Source organism: Spodoptera frugiperda, chromosome 14 (assembly GCF_023101765.2).
Source record: "Spodoptera frugiperda isolate SF20-4 chromosome 14, AGI-APGP_CSIRO_Sfru_2.0, whole genome shotgun sequence".
Classification (NCBI taxonomy): domain Eukaryota; kingdom Metazoa; phylum Arthropoda; class Insecta; order Lepidoptera; family Noctuidae; genus Spodoptera; species Spodoptera frugiperda.
In genome coordinates this window covers 3888126-3910861 of record NC_064225.1, presented here as the reverse complement: position 1 = coordinate 3910861, position 22736 = coordinate 3888126, and the positions used below count along the sequence as shown (strand labels likewise).

General features: G+C 34.5%; 1 protein-coding gene, 2 long non-coding RNA genes and 1 other non-coding gene across 12 annotated transcripts in view; 3 read left to right on the top strand and 1 right to left on the bottom strand.

The window, feature by feature from the left end:
* The window catches only part of LOC126911421 (uncharacterized), a 369919-nt gene that overhangs the window by 213841 nt on the left and 133342 nt on the right, over positions 1 to 22736 (bottom strand). The gene's annotated exons all lie outside the window — the stretch shown is intronic.
* LOC118279242 (myb protein) overlaps positions 1 to 22736 on the top strand; it is a 68771-nt gene that overhangs the window by 14880 nt on the left and 31155 nt on the right. Inside the window, exon 1 of one of the 9 annotated variants that reach the window (XM_035598869.2) lies at positions 15239 to 15447. The exons of the other annotated variants lie outside the window; for them this stretch is intronic. Coding sequence (XP_035454762.2) covers positions 15437 to 15447 — 11 coding nt within the window. The 5' untranslated portion in view covers positions 15239 to 15436. Of the gene's footprint in view, positions 1 to 15238; positions 15448 to 22736 lie in introns of those variants that run through there. 9 annotated transcript variants of the gene reach the window in all.
* Positions 19835 to 19906, top strand: Trnah-gug (transfer RNA histidin (anticodon GUG)). The gene has a single exon. It is a non-coding gene; the product is annotated as a tRNA-His (tRNA).
* Positions 21121 to 21930, top strand: LOC126911420 (uncharacterized). Its single transcript, XR_007705972.1, has 2 exons — positions 21121 to 21657; positions 21742 to 21930. It is a non-coding gene; the product is annotated as an uncharacterized LOC126911420 (long non-coding RNA).

Here is a 22736-nt window from a genome sequence, read left to right as displayed (position 1 = left end):
TGTTTCAATTATAATACTCAATCTATACTTATTACAAAAATGGGTTACTTGTTATTCAATTTGTATTCATTCATATCAGTAGTTCCTCTAATCTCACTTCTCACCTTGCATTACCATAAGAGGGTCGAACTCGAAAATTCTTCCACGGTCTACCTCTTTGTCTCCCGTGGGAGTCTAAACATCAAACAATGGAACCTGGTGCATTGACCACGGTGCAACCCCTCTGTACTGAGGTAAACGACCATTGTACTGAGGGTGGCACCCCCAAAGAGCCGATGGCCTTAATTGCCTCACGTGCATCGCGGCAGATGGCTAGCAAGGTGCGAGTTAGTGATGTCCCTTCCTTATCGATAAAATGCGCTTGCGACTCGTCCTTTTATTTTGTACAATTTCTGTATTTGCTTTCTGGTTAGTAGTTTGAGTTTTTATTTTTGTTTTTTTTTGTATAATGATTTGTGCATTGCGTGCTGTCGTGTTTTAGAAGTTTTAAGGACATAATAAAATAGACTTGTGCAGTCCACGAGATATTTGATGCCGCTTTTACATGTTATGTCATGTTATTTGCTCGATTCTCTTCCATTTCTTTTTTTAGATAACATAAGAAAAAATATTTTATAAAATATATTTTATTAATATTAATATGATGTTGGTTCGTGACTTTAAATTGTATCTCTTTCAGTTTTTACTTTTTTCTCAAGCAATTTAGGTTTTTAATTAAAGTAAAGATAATAGTTACATATTTTTACAATATTTAACTATGAAATCATACAAAATATCTTGCTTACCGAGTTCTACGCATTGAATAAAAATCAATAAAATTATCGATAACTGAATCGTCCAGCCGTATCTAACGCGCCTTTCCTATGAATACCAAAGTAATTGGGGTGACTGTAGGACTTGACTTTCACACGATTGCAACTGCACCTAATGCTAGAACATAACAATATTCTTTACGAGTTTATTAAACCAGCCAGTGAACTTTTTATGGGCCTTTGCTAAGTTGACATTTCAGGAAGGAGTTTTTTCACGTAATAACACACTAATAAATTGCTACAAGGAACACTTAAATGAATTATTTATTACCATACGTAGTCATGACAAAATAACTTTGAGTCACCACTCGAGCCTTTTAATAATAACTATCTATGAAGAACCAGTCGAATTTCCGACCACGTGGAGACAAGGTTTTTTTTTCTTATTTTAAACATTCAATAGACCAGCTGGTTTGATGTCAGAAGAAATATTGTATAACATTTTAAAGGGGAGCCCAAGGAATTGAGGGAGCTATTATTTTTCGGAACCGTCTTAACAAAAGTTCGTATGAGCCTTCTTTGTTATCCACGAGACGGATTCGCAATGGTTGACGAGTAGGTACCTTTTTTTGGGCCATGAATAAGTAACATGGGTCGGTTCTGTATTTGTGTCAAAGTTCATCAAGGTCCTTTAAGTAGTCCCAAGAATTGCGGAACGAGATCGAAATTTATTGACACTCCCTAAATTTTTACGAGCTTTAAAATCGTGTAACATTTTATACACGTCTTATTGGGTACAAGAAATTTATAGCCATAGACGATCGATGTACTGTAACGACATTTTTTACGATCTATGGAGGCTCCAAAGAATTTTAAAGGAATCAATAAACTTACCTGAAAATGTACAAATATGACAATAAGATTTTGATATTGAATCATCGTTCCGACAAGGCTCGATTCAGCAAAAACATCGATTGTGTACACAACGGATGAATGAATCGATTTATGCCAGTGATGCGTAGGTGTTTCGATAAGCTGCACCCGTGTTGGCGCGTGCTATGCCTTCGAGCCGGGTGCATTTAGAATTACTTATGCACCGAAGATGTTTAACGTCGTGAGTTTATTCAAATGAGGTTTTTGCTACCCTCACGGTGCGTCAGAATATTTCTTCGCAGTCGTTTGTAAAGATCGACGATGTTTATCAAGTACCCCCTTTAGTTTGGTCAAAAAGTTTGCTTTTGTCTCATAATATTGGACCGTGAAAGGCAAACAACCAAATACTTTAAGAATGAAATACCGGTTTATAATAAGAATTGAATTCGTGTACGGGTTTTTGGACATTGGTTACTAATAATACATCCATCACTCATACTTTTCATATCTTGTGCCCTTTGCCATTGTTATAATTATGTCCAGGATATTCGTCATTGTTTTGTTTTTATCAGTGGTTTACAGGAAATTCGACACATTGTCGATGTATTTTAATTGCGTTTATAGTTTATTTTTCTTTAAAAGTTTCTTTAAGTAGGAAAATAGAATACTTCAAGTCAACCACGATATTGTAATTCTTTTTTCAATCCTGGCAGATGTTTTGTCGTTGTACCCTCTTCCTTTGCATGTAGACTATATTTCCTCGTCTGCTATTCCATTAATTTGTTTAACTAAATGCTGGTATTAATTAGATGTTTTTGTCTATCACAGCTGTCGAGTTTTTTTAACATAATGTATGAGGAAATTATTCTAGACCACACCTTTGCATCAGCAATACCTGTATGATAATGTTTAAATTTTTTATGACCAATGTTTCACCGTTTCCATTGCTAAATAATCTTGCAATTGTCAAAACCACAACTATAAACTTGAAACAGTAAAAACTGCGTACGAAACTAATGCGGGTATTAAGTTCAATGGAGAAATTCTCAAGGGCCCCTATGTTTTAGATAATTTCACTGTTTTATGGAAAGCATTGTTAGTTTCCCATTATCATGCATGAGGGTTTTTAAATAGTTATCAATTCTTTTATTTCCGTCCGCCATATGTCGATCGAATCGATTTTATGGATCTTCGGCCGTATTACATAATATTTTATTAAAATAAACCTCTGATATCATTATGGTGTTAATTTTTTTTGGGACCGGTCGTACCGGATATTTGTTGAGCATCCTTTTCATAATATTTTTCCTTTACTTTAAGCCAAGCGATCTTACTTTTAATAAACATGTTAGCCTCTTTGTAAACGTTCACGTCTCTAATTTCAAGATCACGTAAATGTTTTAAGAAAACACTAAACGTATCCTTCTTGGTTTGCAAATCATCAAGGAATGTGTATTTACCTTTTCTGACACTTTATAGCACCTCACGTTTCTTGAGATATTCTGAGTCATTTGAAATACCCCGTACCTAAGATATTCACATATATGTATTTTAAGACTTCAGTATTATTAGTCGTTATCTTTTCCCTCTCTATTTAATCCGATACATTGAAACTCGAGAAGCTTATGATAAAAATCGGTTCGTATAATAATGTTGATAGAATCAAGATTTGCATCAACTGCATAATGTTATTCCCGTCCTTGATCACCATTCCTAAGCCCAACAACCATGTAATCGGTTCTCATTGCTTATTTATTCATTCCTAATTAAGTAGTAATGGTATCGTTTAGTTATCAGGCAGCGTGAACGCCATATTGTCCATGAGTCACGGTCCTGACATGCTCTGATGCGTTGCGAAGATGTGGGCCTATGGGAACTGGAATATATTAAAAGTCTTGTACTAATTCTGGTTTCGTACGAGTTTTTTCAATAGCAATTTGCCTATTGATAGCATCTTGATCATTTATCATAGTAATGGTTTTGTTAACCTTTGTATTGTTCTTATTGGTTGTAATTCTATTTAGGTTTTTACGTACGTTTTTAGAATATTTATTTGGATCATCTATTTTATTAGACTTTTTTAATTCGTATCAAAGTTTATTCACAATAGCATGTCTTGGCTTGGGGAGTGAGCTTGCAAGCATTGATCTGCATTCATAATTCAAACTTTTTATTCAATTCACAATAAGATTTGATATATTCGATGTAATTCCCGCATCGAATTACCCAATCACGCGTGAATGGAATCAAAATACTGATTGTAATTTATTGCACTTATAATTAACGTAAGGGTAGTCGTACCACCCTATTTTACAGGTAACCATGACATATTCCCACGACTTTAAAAAACAGGGGGCTTGCATAGCTTCGGACAAGGGGCTAAAGCATTGGTGCATGTCCTTTCTGATCTTTTTATCTAAATTTGTAAACGATGAACAAGCAGATGTGGTGATGTTTATTAAATTTCCGATGTTCCCAAGGATTTTAACCCCAGAATTGGATTAAGTTGATTGAAGTGACTTGTTAAAGAATATTGAATTACATACACCTAGTAGATGTTAGTTGTACAGTTATCGCATGGCAACTAAAACTAAAATACTTGCTCTGGTTGACCTAGTTCTTTTGTGGTGTTATTGAAAAGACTAGACATTTGGTCTTTCTGTCCCCTTTTATATCCTCCATTCATAGCACTAGACGTCGCATTAACATTATACAGGATTTTTTCAAAATGTCTAGTGTTATGTTAGTACAAAAAGTCGCTGTCTTTTATCTCCATTTCAACACTACGATTAATAAAAGTTTCTTACATCCATTAGGAGGGACTCACGGTTCTTACCGAGATTATACACAACAAATGTTCCTCGAAACCTGTTTTGGGACTTGGAGAAAAAGATTTTTTTTAATCACCCCTTTGGTTTCAAAGGGAGACTATTGTTAAGATTTTTAAAGTGCATTGCCCTTTAAATGGGTCATTTGCTAAGGGGTTTTAAAGTACACAAGCAAGTTGTAATCACCTATTGTTTATTTCGCTTTCAATGCAAATAATAAAGTATGCAAAAGACTGTATATTATGTCTATAGAACGACGCTTTCAGTTTGTAGTTTCGTACAAACCACACAAAACATCAAAAACAGATACGAAGACACCAGAATTCATCAAACAATTTGTTATACCATCAAAAACTATGGCGAAAGGAAATGATAACACCATAAAATAAACATAATACTATACACAAAAGCTACCCCAACTTTAATCACTCTCCATTCAGTTGATCCACTACCAAAAGGCATTACGTTCTTGCTTTGTTATTGGTTCGCTGCGCGCATCCCTCGCAGGCGCAGCTGCGCAATAATCAAGCGGTGCGTGGGGGGCGCAGATGGCGCACACGCACTCCCGTCCGGAATTCAAATACATAGTACCAAAAATCGATATTTTGTTACTCGTTTTTTTACTTTGATGTGAGTTTAGTTATCTTTGTCGTGTGTCTTCTGTTGATATTTCTATTTGAGTATTGACAATAATCTCCGATGATTTTTTTAGGGATCTTAGGTGCCGTCGACTTTTTTATTTTTTATGTAAAATACAGACTATTGAACTGTTAGGTATTGTCTAACTTCACGTAAAGATGTCTAGATATTGTGCAAAGATTTAAAATAGCGTGACCTGACTTATCGCTAAACAAATCCCAAAATACTCAAACTTCAAGGAGGTCCGTCCACCCAAGTGTTTCTATTGCCTTATAATTAGCAACTGTGAACAAAATAATCGATGGCCAATAAATAACTCATTAAAAATCGATAAAAACAAAAAAGAGGCTCCCGTTTTCGAACTTTACGGGAATCGATAATTGCAAATCGGTATCGGTATCGTGAATTCGCCGTTCGTTGACACGTGGCAAGCCAGATGGCGTATCACCTGCCGTCTGAGGTAAAGAGGTGTAGTCCTGTATGGGTTTGCGGAACAAGACCGTCCGGGACTGCATTCTTTAGTAAAACGAATTCCCATCACTACTCGGTCGTTGACTTGTTCGATTTCTTATTAAACTCCTTTTTTTTTTGCTTTTATGGTCTTTCGGTACCCTTTTGCACTTGCTAATTAGTTCAATGTATGACTTTCGTGTTTTTTTATCCCTATAAACGATGAAGTTTGATTGCGCTTGTCCATAAGTAGTCTTAATACATCAGGAGATATTCTGAACTATAGTTTACCATTTAGGACCAAATAATCCCTGCCAATCTAATTTACACCTTCAAAACAAAACCTATTCATAGCAAAATAGTACTCCAAAACACAAATGAAAGCAAGGACCAAAATAAATCAAGCAGTGTTTTCGCAGCCCATAACTCTGCAATAATGTAATAAACTGAAGCAATTTAGTGGCGTGGCTAGGAACAATGACCTCATACAATAATACGGTCCTCCAGAGGCCGCCCGCAATCTGTTTCTCATATGCTGTCACGTACTTACTTATTGTTTATGGTATCGTAGGCCATCCATGAGTATGCTCTTGTTTAGGGAGATAAAAAAGGCTAAAAATAAGTCTGATGTTATTATGGAAATGGAGGATCGGAGAAATAGAATGCTATGACTGTTTTCTTCATCTCTTAGGTAGTCACAACATTCTCATTAGATCAATTTGCTAATAGCAATAGTAATGACATTGATACCAAACATTTTGATGATCGGATGTTAGATTAAGCTACTTTGGGCTAATGAGTTCTTAATCGTCTTTAAACTTAATGAGGTAATATCAGGAGAAAGTCTTACTGTCGTACTCAGAGGCTTTTAATGCTTACTTAAACTATTCCTTAGTAACGATTTTGTTCCGAAAACAATTGCTAAGGTCTGGGTTAAGTAACCATTAAATGACTCTGACTAGACGTTATTTGAGAACTAAGTTGAAACTCGTGTTCATTTCATCTTCACTAACAAATATCTTATGTCAGTAAAACAATCTTCTTACTCTCATTACACTCATATTTGTATCCGTGCTACCATCAACTAGATGTTTTCTCACCATACTTGTTCTACATAAGTGGATAGTAACTATTATTCAAGTAACTATGATTAACTTCGATATCAAAAAGAAATCTGCAATGCAATATTTGCGACGTAAAGGACCAAAAAGGGTTTTGATCCGAAATGAAGCCATAAACAGCGTTCGCTGAAGTTCTTTTAGCATTATTGCCATTTATGCATCGTTTATTTTTACGACAAAATGTTTAGTAACATAAAAGTAGTGTAATTTTAAACTTTACAATGTAAAAAAGTCATTCGTAACATAATATTTTATGGGATTTTAAATGGTAGAGGAATTGTAATACTTACCCACTAAAAGTTTAACAAAATTCAAGACGTATACTGTACAATACTTCCATTACAAAATGTATTAATGTACACCAAACGTACATTTGGATACGCGAAAAAAGTAAATAATTGTACAGCTATATTTACTCTTACTTCCGACACAGAAGCACAAAAGGTTGTTAACAAAACTGCACATTTTCTAAGCACGCGACATTAAAAAAAAACAGGATAAAAAAGGTCAATATTATTAATAAAAAAAATCCTTATAAATAAATGGTTCATTAGCGCTTTCTCTAAACACCTTTCGGGCGCGTGCGTAATTATTGTAAGACGATATAATAAGGGAGGAAGTGAAAAAAAATACAAGTCGGGGTGGAAATGTCAGGCCATGTGTGCGGGGGCGAGCCGTAGCCATTGTACTGCCCCAAGACATTAATCTTAAGGGGTGGCCAGGTGAACACCCTTGAACTTTTGTGCTTCCGATAATACACGAAGCTGGCCGAAAATTCGACAGCTGATTTTTTTTCACTATGCTATAAACATGGTCAGTCGGCTGTTTGAATCTAAGAAATATGTACTGATTAGGTATTTCTACCTATTCTATTCCTGATTGTATGGAGACTTGTTTCCTCAAAATTTCCTAAAAGGAAACTATTACTACTTGTTAGAACAAGGTATGTATTAATAATAGTTACTTATAATTATTAATACATACCAATTGAAAAATTTCCAGTTACTATGGGACGTTTGATAATCATGAGTTAGAGGTTAATTCAACATTAATTACTAGAAACTCAATAAAATAAATTAATTATTACTTATCTATCAGGAATTATGATCCTGCTAAGTCAGTATATTACCAAAGAGGTCCATAAACTTCCAGCAAACTTCTACCTAGAAGTACCCTGAGAATTAAATTGAAAGCCAATGTCCAAGTACCTTTCACTAAATAAAAAAAGATTCCATCGACTCCTCAAGTTGGAGTCTCTAAGTAATTTCATACATGTTGCAACATGTACTGATGCTAATCGTTTCAAAGGTAGCAGCTGGTCCTTTTGTACGCTCCCCTCATATGCGTCCTAATGTCATCTATGTATAACTGAATTTAATTATGACCCTCACTTTACTTAGTTTTTTTTAGCGTCGTCAGAGTTTCGCTTTAGATTAAATGGCATTTCAAAAAATTGATAGAATTTTCTTTAAAATTTGCGAGATTCCTAAATGTTTTTGAAATCTGACCTTTGCAAAGTCGGCTAAACTTTATCCAATACAAAAAAATACAGATAAAGAACCTCGATGTTCTGGTCCGTCTAACGCAATTAATTTTTATCAATACGTTGATAAAATTGAGACGATCGACAAACAGACGCTAAATGGTACCGGGGTTCAGCAAAAAGTTCACATATGTTTTTAATGTGTCATCCACGACATATGGCTGTACGGCTGTTGCCTTTGACACATCGAAATAGTTATGAAAAAGTCCCCTCTATTTGACTAGCAAGTCGGAAGTCGCTTCCAGATTTTAGGAAAAGATGTTTTGTAATCTACAGATACCTTATCCAAATTAACAATGTTTGCTTTTCTTCCGTGCAAAAAAAAAAAGATAAAACATTCCTTTTAAAAGATATATGGCAAAAGTTTATCCATCTTAAAGTAACCTTTAAAAGTGTCCACTTAATTACAGAAATGTATGTCGCAGATAAGACTGATATAGGTACTACTAACAATAACGGTGATGAATCGCGCATGACCACGCAAGACCTTTATCCATTGCGTGAGAAAGTACATTAAAATAGTCAAGGGTTTCTATTTTCGCATGCATCCCCTTCAAATATGTCTACCGTCCATTGTATGAATACGAGCCATCCTTTCATCTAATGTCTATTTATCTATTTGTAAAGGATAAACCTGTTTCTAACAATTATAACCCCTGTCTATGAATTAGAGGGAATCTATCTTAGTTCAGGTGGACTAAGCTTTGTGTAGCATGATTAAATAGTCTCAAGGGTGAGATCGGAGAGACTGTGGGTAAATTATAAGTAATAGACGATGGTGTATCAAGGATATGCTATTATGAACAAACTGGTCTAGTTATAAGTTTTCATCTAAGGGTGCTTTTCCAACAGAAATGTGCTATGGCTATGATACGTTGCTGTGGATGCGTTTGGCTTCCACGAATCATATTCATTGGTACACATAGCTTAACACTGGTGGAAACGGACTCAGTTAAGCTATGTTTTTCATATGAAAAGATGCGTGCTATGGATGGCTTCCCTACTATCGATACATCGCATACTCGAGCTACGCATCTTCGTAGCACAGCTACATAGCTTAGTATCAGTGGAAACGGTCACATAGTTTCACAGCTTAGCTATTATAACTTCGTAGCATAGCTACATAGCACATCTCTGGTGGAAAATAACTCTTAATGTGTCTAGCAGCATGGCACCATCTCCAGATTGAATGCGGATATGGTACATACAAATCAATTAGAAATGTCTACATTGCCAATTGTTGCCAATGAAAGTTCTTAATGATCAATGAAAGATTCTCCATCACATTCAATGCTTATGGATAGTTTTGGACGGTTTGCTATCATAAATATTCATACGTATCCAAATTCCCAGATTGAATTCACCCTAAAATAATTCCTTTTATAACCTACACTAAAGTTCCTAACAACTATATTCCTCGCTCTTTCATTCCTCATAAATTTCAATTCTACATAGCAAAATTCACTAGCCTCTACTAGATCATTCTTGTCTCTCGATTATAAAACTTCCTTTTATGATTCAACGACGATCCAATTTATTTCCAGACAGTGTGAGAACACCGCACTAATTTCGCAAAGGGGTGTTTAAATAATAAAAGTCTCATATATACTTCTATGACTCTAAATAGAAAATAGCGGCCATTGAATAAGCAATCATTCATTTAGGTCGTCTCGTTTAAGACTATCATCACTTGAATGGAAGCACTTGAGTTGATATCGGTGAATTTTAATGTCTTGAACAAAACTAGATCGTAAATGAAAATTATAAGGTCCAAACTGGTTTTTAACTTGTGTTCGGATGTACAATAAGAAGTAATTTAAATTGAAACACTAGTTTTTAATGTGTCTGCGATACTTATTTCACTTTTTTGCATATTTCATCATATCCATGGATGTAAGGTTCATTTGTATTGTGATGCAATGTGTTTTAAACTGCTTTTGTCGTTTTTTTTTTTTATTTTAGTAGACAAGGACTTTCTCTCTCTTTCTTTCTCACCAAATTATGTTCCTTTACATTATAGACATAATCTAGCCCAAGATTTTCCTCATTTTACCCAAGAGCCTCTTAAATCTTTGTCAAGCTTCACAATATTTTTTGCCATTAATCTAAAGGACGACAAATTAATTCCTCCTGATTGCTCTGTATTGAATTACGCACTGGGCCACCGCATCGAATTGACTTTCCCAGTTCTCATCGGCACAGATTCCGGTGTCATATTCCTTGGCAAAAACAGTATGGTTATTTGAGTTCCTACGAGTTTTATGGGCCTTGTATTTCATATTATGTATACCGTTCTCATTATGTAACGAAAAGTAATTTGTTGTGACGGTAACACAAATATAGATGACAGAGACTTCAATGGCGCGATATCGCAAAATTTAACGACTGTTTAATGAACCAAACTTTGATAGCGTGACTCTTGATAGTGATTAAAACCTATTCATTAAGTTTTTGATAATCACATTTTCCTTGTAATAAATTTACTTGTCTTTATACTGTAGCTGTCTTCATTAAACATTCCTTGCTTTATCTACAAATTGTCGTGCGTCATCCATTCACCATTCCTCGTCGAATGCATATGTCATCAAGGCATCTTATTCAACTCGTAATAAGACCTCGTCATGTTTGTCTTAATTACTTTTGCTGTAAACTTGACTCTTTACAGCTTTGTCTTAATTGTGCGAGATATCGTTTTGTAACACGCGATAGACTTCGAAGAAATTATTCTGAACTAGAATATTATATGAATCTGATATGGAACAGTGTTTTGTTCTGATTATTTTATAATATAATCATGGGAAAATGCATTATAGGAGATATGTGAACGACCGTTTATGGATTCTCTCATTCATATTGTTGTGGAAATAGGCGAATAAGCAAATATTACTTCTTCGATGAGAAATAGTTTGTACTTCTGCTAGTTGATCGTCGTATACTTTTAGTACTGTCGTTTGTTTTATTTTTATGAGTATGAAAGTAGTTTAATGTTCGTCTTTCATCTACTGAACCCTATTCAATTGGCGTGATCTTATTAATAAAAATTAATTCAGAAAGCTGTCGTTTGTGACACTAGCGTTTTGGGAACTTATTCAAATGAGACGAATCGTTGAGTAACTATTTTGGTTTGCTGATATTCTTCAAGTCTGTTTTAGGATATAAATATTCATAATTGGCTCTCGAAGTAAAGTAATCTTTTATTGTTTGTTTCTTTTATATCCTTCTTAATGCTGACTTTCATAGAACTGTGTTTTGAAATTGGTAGCCTTAGCCCAAAATATTGGGTCCTTTAATCACCACGTCATCACTTCCAAACATTTTATTGCTGCGATTATTAAATATACCTACTGAATCACATGGGTGACCTGAAAAAACATCCTTAGCGCATGTTACGTACATGTCTAGACTTTTGGCGCCACAGGGTTTATAAACTTTATCGTTCATTCCTTCCCACGGGATAGGTGTATGCACTTTCGTGTTGATATGACGCGGAAACGAAATATGGTGTAGATATCCTTGAAAGTTGTGCGATATCAGGTTTTCATTCATAACTGAATTGATATAGTTATTATCTTATTTAATGCAACGAAGATTTTACTGTATATCAACAAGTTAGTTCAGTTTTTAAGTTCCAAATTCACAGTGAAAAGCGATCAAAACCACTTGTGTCAACTTATTGTCCAAATACATATTCATTAGTCCATTTTTGACAGTTTAATTAAACATTATAAATGCATGTAGATTGTGGGTAAGTACCCATGTTTTCAATTTCATACCCAGATCAGATTAGGTTTCATTTATTTATTAATATGTATTCGATATACTTTGCTTATCGGTTGACCTATATGAAGCGGTATTATGAAATGTTTAAAGCTTACCGATAACTTTAATTGAATCATTTGCATGTGTTTGTGTGTTATTTCCTGTGTCGTAGTATTTCGATCTGACCCCATCTTTGACTCGTGTATAATTGTTTTCTTTGTAGCCAAGGCATATTACCGTCCTAATTTTATTTTTTACTACTAAAACTTGAAAGGAATGTAAAATTTGCAAATATCACAGAATAAAATAATAATTTATCCGTACAGGATGCCAATAGTCCAAGGCTTTGGATATGTTTAAGCCTATGATGCAATCTCATTCGTAATTCGATATGAATAATGAATGAGCTGCAAAGTTAGTTCATTCTATTTGAAGCATTGCCATCCGTTCTATTTGCGGCTTGTAATAATTTCTCTTTTGAAATGAACTATAGGCAATTAGGTACGGCTGAAATTAATTGCATTCGTGATCTAATTAATGCCTTATTACTATTTGGACCAAATGTATATAGGGAAACTGGTCCTTTGATCCGAACAGCCAAACATTTTGCTTACAAAATTGTATCGTACCTTGATTCTCAGTCTTGACATGACATAAATATTAAATGATTCCTTATATGCTGCTCACAAACGGGGAATTGGAACAGAATAATAAACACGTTTTCCTCCTATAAAACGTTGCAGTAACAAATCGACTGAAAATCAAAGCCACGTGGAAGGCAATGTCCAAATGCAAGTCACTGACCACGTAAAGAAGTTGTAAATTTCTAACGGGCGCTTAGAATGTTTTGAGTACACCCGAAGTGCTAATAAGCAGGTCATATAGAAGGGGACAGAACACAGGAAACACGGGCGATGCGTGAGTTAACAGGACGTTTCCTCAAGGAACCCCTTGACAATTTTTTTCATTTCTTTGTCCCCTTTTTCAAATTGGCGATGTCCATTCTTTTGTTTTGGTTTGAAGGAAATGGTTTATTAATTGCTTGCCGTGAATGCAATCTAGGTTTGCTACTGGAAGTGGGTGGTCCTTGTCGAGTAGTAAGTAATTTGAGAATGCGAAATTATAGGTGAATACTGTTCTGATTGTAGGGATAGTATAATTATGTGATTGAGTGCCTTTTCATGCTGTAATTTATGGTTACTTTCCTTTGTGTTTTCTGCTGTGCTTTTGAGTGTGACACTGCTTTGAAATCAAACAAAATTAATTAAGTTCTAGTTAAGATACACATAGATTCAGAAGTAAAAGACATTTTTGTTAGTCCAAAATCCAAACAGCAAAATAAGAACTGGTCTTTTATCTGCCATTCAGTTGAGGATAGTTTCCTTGCTTGCCCAACAATGTTGCTTTGATTTTATCTTTTGGCCAAGAAAGCTCTTGAAAAATTAAATAAAAATAACGGATTCACGGCCAGCTTACGCACCTTTCGATAGAAATCTTGAAGGAACATAATTTACTTTTAACAAGGTTATAGGTCCCTGTTTTTTCGTTCCGTTTCCCGAAATAATCGTTCGTGAAATCAAATGTACTACATCAGGGGGTGGTCACGAGTGGACAGGTGAAATGACGACACAAAATGGCTACCACTTCCTCATTTTAATTTGTTATGGCTCATGTGTGATTAAAATGTAATCTAAGATGGTGGAAGTTATTAATAATTATTATTATTTGCCCCTAATACTTGTAATGCCATTTAATTACGACATTTCCGTCGCAATCACTATAACAATACAAAGAAAATATACTAAAACATATCTTTCTTATTTATAAGAAAATTATGAAGGGAAAGATCATCCTACGCCCTAAGTCCTGAGTCCAATACCTATCCATATTCTTGTTTTTGTTTTTTCAAAACCACACTATGGTTTTCTTCTGTGACGTGGGTGCGTTTAAAACATACAAATCTACACGCACATGTTGGATAAAAACGTAACAAAATTCTAAAGATGTTTTCGAAGTGAACAGAAGTCTCAAGTGGAGGATGAATGGACAACCGTAACTTCAACAATTCTAGGAAACTGAACAGTGAAACATCTTCCTTATCGAATATATCTGATTACATAAAATTTCGTATCTGACATTGCCCTTACATTAAACATGATCACACCGCATTCACAGTATTCTTATCATTGTGTGGCTGCGGAAGTAATGTAGATAGCGCTTATTAATTCAGAACTAATATTTGGACGAAATTCCAGACGTCTGTTCAAATAGTTGACGAGTAATTGACAAATTATGTAGGAAATGGTCATCAATGGAATTCCTAAAACAAACCCCTGAGGGACTCCTTAAATTAGACTATGACTTTTATGACTTCCTGGGAATACTAAAGCCCAAATATAACTTAAGTCCATTGAAGACTGCAAGACATAACTCATCAACAAAATTGCATACGGTACGGTTAACTGCCGTTGCTCCAGAATCATCACGTTCGACATTCGCAACACCCATCCCTGCAAAAACCGCGTCCCCGTTATCCAAAATTAGTTTAGCATCCGGCACACGTTCCTACCCTCTTTCTTGAAGATTTTTTGTTAAAATGGAAAGTGCCGTTCATCCGAAACATGTGGTTTAGTTTGAGTGTCTTGGTTTTGCAGAATTCCTTTCATTTCATCATCATTAGTATTGTTCGGTTCGATCAAACTTAGTAGTTATATTGTTTTGACCAGTTCTAGTCTGGTCTGTCCATGTTTATTCTATTCCAAGGTGTGATGTTCCAAGGTACATATAATTTATAGTCGCTTGAAGAAATATATGCATTTTAAAGATTACAAAGAACTTTAATGTACCATGAGTGTTGTAATATGTTTGCTTTATTGCCTAAGGCTTTGAAATATCACCCTTACCTTTCCTTTGGGAATTTTAATACCATATGATTACTTTTCTTTATGTGGACTACGCTGACCTATCCTATAAAAAGATCAATTTTTCTTTGTACCTTTCTATTACCAGCCTACACCTGCTTACCTTTGCCTTCGTTGCGTCACATTCCCACTGCGGGGTAATGATTTCTATACCTGATTTTCCATCCTTTTCTTTCTTGTTGTACGGTGTATTTGTTGTCTCTGTCGATGGAATTGCCGCGTCCCTTACAGGGTTTTTGTTGTTCCCCACACCCTTATTACGTGCTGCGTATGCGCCCAATGTGGGTGTGTTTGTGAATATTCATGTGTGCGTGTGGGAACTTGTACGAATAGAATTTTTCTTCGGCAGTATTGTTGTAGCTTTCGGTGCGTGTGAGTCGGGTTCCCGAAATGTGATTTGGGTGCAATTTTGGCGGGAACATTGGGGTATATCATAACCTGAAGATGTATTGTTAAATTGTACTTAGTTGTATTGTGATTTTAAACTGTGGTGATGTTTCAATGTGAATGATGGGGTTTTGGATGTCGGAGCTTTTTATAAATCGTCGTGATGTTAAATGTGTAAGTAAGAATTTTGTTTTACCAAACAATTTTCAAGAAAAGTTTTTGTATGATACGTAAAGCAAATCAATAAATTTTATTCTACCGAACATTCCATAAACGAAAGACAGATCAATGCTGCAAAAATCCAGTTTTTCTTTTCAAAGACAGTCGATATTCGATAAAAGTATTACCAAAGAATCAAGATGGATCGCTTTATAAAATTCCTTAAAATAAGTTTGAAACTCGAATCGGCTCATACCTTTCCTTATTCCGTCCGTGTATTTGCAATGAATGAGAACACGAACTGGTTTCCATATCAGCTGATAGCTTGAGCACGGTATGCATAAATAAGAGCACAGGTTTTGCTCCGCCGAAACATGCCGATTCAAGAATTATTAGTCGTCTTACATAGGTTCTTCTACACGAAACTCGTTCTTCGAAGAAATGTTACTTGCCAATCGACTTTATATTCTACGCCTTTCAATATAAAGTTGTTTTTCATATGGTTCCCAACATCAAGGGCTGGTTTACTTCGTCGAATTTCATTGTGTGTCTACGGGGGATTCTGGCGCCAACATTTTTTTCTTCTTTTTTAATAAGTCTGTGGTGAATAATAGGAACAGTGAGAAGTAATTGTTTACGTAGCAGCATTGGCTGTAAAAAGGTTGGCAATATTTTTTATTACAAAGAAGGATAATATTGTGTCGAATTAATTCGTAATCGTTGGTGGCCATTACGTTTTTGGTCTTAAAACTATATTTGTATAACGTTTTTGCCGTACTAATTAATATTGTAGGTAGTCTGTTTGCCTTGTGGCTGCAGTATCAGGTTATTTGAAACGGCGAGGCGTTAATATTAATGATCTCACTAGTTTTGGTTTTGATAAATAATAACTGTAGTCTGTACCTACAGACAAACAGCTGATTTTCCTTATTATATTTGCCTGCACTTGCTATCAAATTGGATAAAGTTGATTGTCTAAATTCGGAACAAAACCGTTACTAAGGAGTACTTTGGGAGTAATGATTTACCTCTCGTATACAGGTATATGAGACACAATATAAAAACATTGTGTCTTGCGTGGATCTGCGTTCAACACACGATACTCCCTATCGCCTCACCCAAGACTGGGACAAGTACGTTTTCGGATGATATTTCTTATACCTAAAAAAATCCTTGATCTCCGGCTGGTTGCTGGCTTTAGAATTCCCAGGGATACCATTTTTAAGCCTGACAGGAAATTCAGAGATTAGCGCGGTGAAGCGACCTCAAATGATATAACGTAATATTCAATGATATCATTAACAAAAAACTACTCAATACGATTTTAGTTTTTATCAAGCCGCTTTATTATACTTTATTATAGTAAGGTACCTATTTAGGTACATTCTTGAGTCGATAAAAGTAGTGTGGGTACTAGCAATCTGTAAATAACAACGCAGTGTGTGGTCGTATTTTGGATTACGTTTCAAAACATATTTTGTTAGGGTATGATTAGAATTAGAAAATACTATACGTAAGGAAGCCTAGATATTTTATACCAATGAGGCTTTAGAACTTTATACACATTTAGTCATTCATTTGTATATTTTAGATAGATTTAGAAAATACTATATGTTAGGAAGTCTGGACATTTTATAACAATAAGGCTTTAGAACTTTATACACAACTTTATACACATTTAGTCATTCATTTGTATATTTTAGATAGATTTAGTACGAACTTGGAAGTTTTCCGGAGCTGCAGATTAACTAGCGGCTTTATCGACTTCGGCTCGAAAAGCAGGAGTAGGAGGTCTCGCCTCGCCCAAGGCGCTAGAAGACACCTTATGATACTGGCCCATTCAAAATAAACATGGGTGATACCGCAAAACAAAAACTATAGTGTCCAGATAAAAATAATTAATATCTTCTCTATTATATCATTATCTTATCCAATTAAATAAATGCCGTACACACATACATAATAATGTCATATTTATTTTTGGCTGTTTATTTTTGCCTTTTTTGCGGCTTTTGATTAAGTAGACTTTAATTAATGGGAGTCGACAGTAAACTTTTTTAAATCTTAATTAATGGGAGTAGATAGTAAATAATCTAGTTCTTTTAGCGCTTGTTGTTCTCTTGTTTACCTAGGTTTAGTTTTCTTATGTGTACCTAATACTTATTAATGTAAGTAACATATGTATATGTAATTATATTAAACGTCGAGTTTCACAACAATGGATTTTTGGATCACGTGTGATCAGTAGCACGATGTTATACACCTTCGGTCTTACTAATAAAAATATGTTAAACAACTGTTTAACGTCTAATTACTTATTCAATGAATAAGGCGTGAATAGCTAGATATACACTACTTTACTAATAAACAGTGTATAAGCCTTGAGTAACTATTTAATTGTTATAACACTAACCGCTGGTAACATTTTGAGAAGTGTTCCGAAACCATAAAACGTAAAAAACACCACATTTTCTATTTCTATTTTTCTTTCATATTTACATGATTTTATTTACCAGTGACTAGAAAATAAGAAATGAACTATTTCTGTTTATTACAAAATATTTTCAGTATACATACGTGTAGATATTTAAATTATATTATTTAACATTTTCCAATCAGTAAAATGTCATCTATAAAGAAGAACATGTTTTGAACGCGCTTTGAAACGTCAAATGTCATTTTCCGCAAGAAATGTAAAAAGATAAATACAAACCCAGGTCGTGTTGTTTTTCGTATTTATATTTCTTATGCATTCATTTTATTATTGATAATAATGGGAAACGGAGTCGTTTGTATCGTAGCAATGAACAGGAAGCGTGCTACTAATTGGGATCCCTTGTGATTAGGTGTAAAGTAAGTATTATTTACCAAATTTTAGTCCAGTTAATTCTCAAAACTATATATTTTTTTAAATTACTACCTATTTGTTTCAGCATAAGGATGAGCAGATGATAAGAAATCAAGTTCTCAATGAGAACTGTCGTAGACTGAAAATGAGGTAACAAAGAAACACATGCTAGAAGCCTATGCGTGGACGCGAGCTAAGAAATTTAAAATAACAAAATATTTGACTAGAAACTCAAATAAATAAAATACATTCTCAGTATAAACTTGTTATTTTATTTTAAGGAAATGTTTGTTAAAACTGTGTTCTTATAAACAATTGTCTTGCAATTTGTCCAGTAATATTGTATGATGCCTGACCCTGTTGTTGATGACCACCATTTCATCAACAACAGGGTCAGGCATCATACAATATTACTGGACAAATTGCCAGTTTCAAACATTTAAAGAATGTACAGTACAGCAAGAGGAAATAAAAGTTTGATTTTTGACTCTTGCCATGTATGTTGGTTGCATCGTCTTGTACTTCTTATTGCGCCCATACCCTGAGAGCTACACAAACTGCTGCTGCACAGCTGAAGCTCCACAGAGAAGCCGCCAACCTTATTTGTTTGTTCTATGTCTTCTCGGATCAAGTCCACCACTTCTCTGACATATCTCTTAGTAAACCTGTATTTACCTTTACATTCATCTTCTTCGAAAGAAAAGAAATCAATACGTGTTTTATAAGGTTTTGTCTTTCTTGCTCGTTCCTCATTGTCCACCTCAAGAATATTAAAATGGCGCAGATATCCGAAATAATCCATAATAACCACTAAATTAAAATATATTACGAGATAAACCACGACAATAAGTTATTTGTTGGTTATTCACACGCTAAACAAGCTCATTTGACTGAATAAGGATTGTGTAAAATGACATACACTTATACAACTGTTATAACGGGTGTATAAGATGACAACCCCTATACATTGATTATTAGTAATGAATATGCTATAACACGTGTATACAGCGTGTATACAGCGTGTATAAATGTTTATTAGTAAGACCGTAAATAAATAAATAGGTATACAGCTTAGGCAGTTGTCCCACCGGCAACGATGAACGAGTAACGAGTAGAGCTAGAACTAGAAACGAGTGAAAACGAGTGAAAACAAAAACAAACAAGTGAAGCGAGCACTCGCCGGCAGTGTGAACAGTCAGCGATCAACTATTTGTATATGCATCTCTTTTGTTTACACGGAAAGTATATCTATTGTACGTTTCTTGAGCGAGAAAATAGCCGATAGTTAGTCGTTCACTCGCCGTTGGTGGGACAACTGCCTTACTTATAGATAATTTTGTAAACGTAATCGAAACCGCTCGAAGCGAATGAATACATCAATTCCTGATAACAAAATGACACCGATAACTTTATATTCAACAAAAATCGATTACAATGCCATTATTTATCATTGTTTATTTTTGTTTACGAGTGAAAAAGAAAGAAACAGAAGTGCGAGCGAAAAGCAATGTAAAGGGGAGACTTATTTCGCCGACTCAAATACATGCTTCGATAGCCGTGATCGTCTAGTGGTTAGGACCCTACGTTGTGGCCGTAGTAACCCAGGTTCGAATCCTGGTCACGGCAGTGATTAACACTGTCATGGCGGAGCTTACTTTTTGTTTTTCGTATTTTTATTTGCATTTGTTTTCGTTTATTTGTTGTTGTTAAGGAAAAAATTATAAAAATAAGATTTGTTTTTTGGATTAATTAGGAGTTTTATGATGTTTTTAAAAGTGTATTTTTGTGTTTTATTAACTCAGTTTCCTGTTATTGGAGATAAAAATAAATATTTGGCTAATACACACACAGATATTTGACAGTCTAATGGCTAACATAAATTAATTAACATTTATAATGTCTTTTGTTTCTTTAATTAAAATGATTACGGTAAATATAATTGTACTTATTTGTTTTTTTTATATAAAGAATCAAATTTCGTAATTAGGTAGGTAACTCTACACTTTCCTTCCTTATCTATAAAGATTGCAAAAAACAATTTCACAAACACAAGTTTATTTCAAACTCCATAACAAGCCTAACACCTTAATATTTATTTATGAGGAGAAAAACAAAAAAAAAAAAAAAACGGGAAAAGATTACTCAAGTAATAAATAATTCATAAAATAAACTACAGGGCCGTACTCGGGATCGTTTTATTTGAATTAAACTCTGATGTGGAATGTGGAGAGGAAATCGGGGGCGCGTACCACGACGTGTTCGAAATCCATGAAGGAGAGCCTCCCGTCTCCATCCACGTCAGCTTCATCCAACACGCTGGCCACGATCTCCTCTCTCTCCTGAGGATGAAGTTCTCCCTTAGTGAGGAGCCTTGTAGCTTCGAGGAGGTCGTCCCGTCCAATGTACATGTCGTCATCTAAATCGTAGATGCGGAATGCGTACCTGGAAAAATTGTGAAGGTTGTTTTATACTGTAAGAAGCTGTAAGCCTAGGATTCTATAGAGAAGTTTTCTTGTGCTTAAAGTTCTGTTTTTGGGTACGTAAATAAATGCTAAGTATGTATGTACGAGTATATATTAGGTATCTGGGGGGCTAAAGTGGTTCCTTGAAACGAGTGCGCGTTTAGTGCTCTGATTGGCAGCTCGAATGAACTAACCAATCAGCGCTTACGTTTCGTTTTCGTTTTACGTAAAGCAAAGTCATACTAAACCCCCTGTACAAGATAATATAAAAGATAAGATAGTATAAGGGACTTTTTACAGTAAGTTAAATTGATAAGCTAAATTCTTACGGTCTTACTAATAAAAATATGTTAAACAACTGTTTAACGTCTAATTACTTATTCAATGGATAAGGCGTGAATAGCTAGATATACACTACTTTACTAATAAACAGTGTGTAAGCCTTGAGTAACTATTTAATTGTTATAACACTAACCGCTGGTAACATTTTGTGAAGTGTTCCGAAACCATAAAACGTAAAAAACACCACATTTTTTATTTCTATTTTTCTTTCATATTTACATGATTTTATTTACCAGTGACTAGAAAATAAGAAATGAACTATTTCTGTTTATTACAAAATATTTTCAGTACACATACGTGTAGATATTTAAATTATATTATTTAACATTTTCCAATCAGTAAAATGTCATCTATAAAGAAGAACATGTTTTGAACGCGCTTTGAAACGTCAAATGTCATTTTCCGCAAGAAATGTAAAAAGATAAATACAAACCCAGGTCGTGTTGTTTTTCGTATTTATATTTCTTATGCATTCTTTTTATTATTGATAATAATGGGAAATGGAGTCGTTTGTATCGTAGCAAAGAAGAGGAAGCGTGCTACTAATTGGGATCCCTTGTGATTAGGTGTAAAGTAAGTACCTATTATTTACCAAATTCTAGTCCAGTTAATTCTCAAAACTATATATTTTTTTAAATTACTACCTATTTGTTTCAGCATAAGGATGAGCAGATGATAAGAATTCAAGTTCTCAAATGAGAAATGTCGTAGACTGAAAATGAGGTAACAAAGAAACACATGCTAGAAGCCTATGAGTGGACGCGAGCTGAACAAGAGCTAAGAAATTTAAAATAACAAAATATTTGACTAGAAAATCAAATAAATAAAATACATTCTCAGTATAAACTTGTTCTTTTATTTTAAGGAAATGTTTGTTAAAACTGTGTTCTTATAAACAATTGTCTTGCAATTTGTCCAGTAATATCGTATGATGCCTGACTTTGTTGTTGATGAAATGGTGGCTGATTACCAGTTTCAAACATTTAAAGAATTTACAGTACAGCAAGAGGAAGTAAGTGTTAGATTTTTGACTCTTGCCATGTATGTTGGTTGCATCGTCTTGTACTTCTTACTGCGCCCATACCCTGAGAGCTACACAAACTTGAAGCTCCACAAAGAAGCCGCCAGCCAACCTTATTTGTTTGTTCTATGTCTTCTCGGATTAGGTCCACCACTTCTCTGACATATCTCTTAGTAAACCTATATTTACCTTTACATTCATCTTCTTCGAAAAAAAGGCATCAAATACGTGTTTTATAAGGTTTTAGTAAACCTGTATTTACGTTTACATTCATCTTTTTCGAAAGAAAAGAAATCAATACGTGTTTTATAAGGTTTTGCCTTTCTTGGTCGTTCCTCATTGTCCAACTCAAGAATATTAAAACAGCGCAGATATTCGAAATAATCCATCATAACCACTAAATTAAAATATATTACGAGATAAGCCACGACAATGAGTTATTTGTTGGTTATTCACACGCTAAACAAGCTTATTTGACTGAATAAGGATTGTGTAAAATGACATACACTTATACAACTGTTATAACGGGTGTATAAGATGACAACCCCTATACATTGATTATTAGTAATGAATATGCTATAACACGTGTATACAACGTGTATACAGCGTGTATAAATGTTTATTAGTAAGA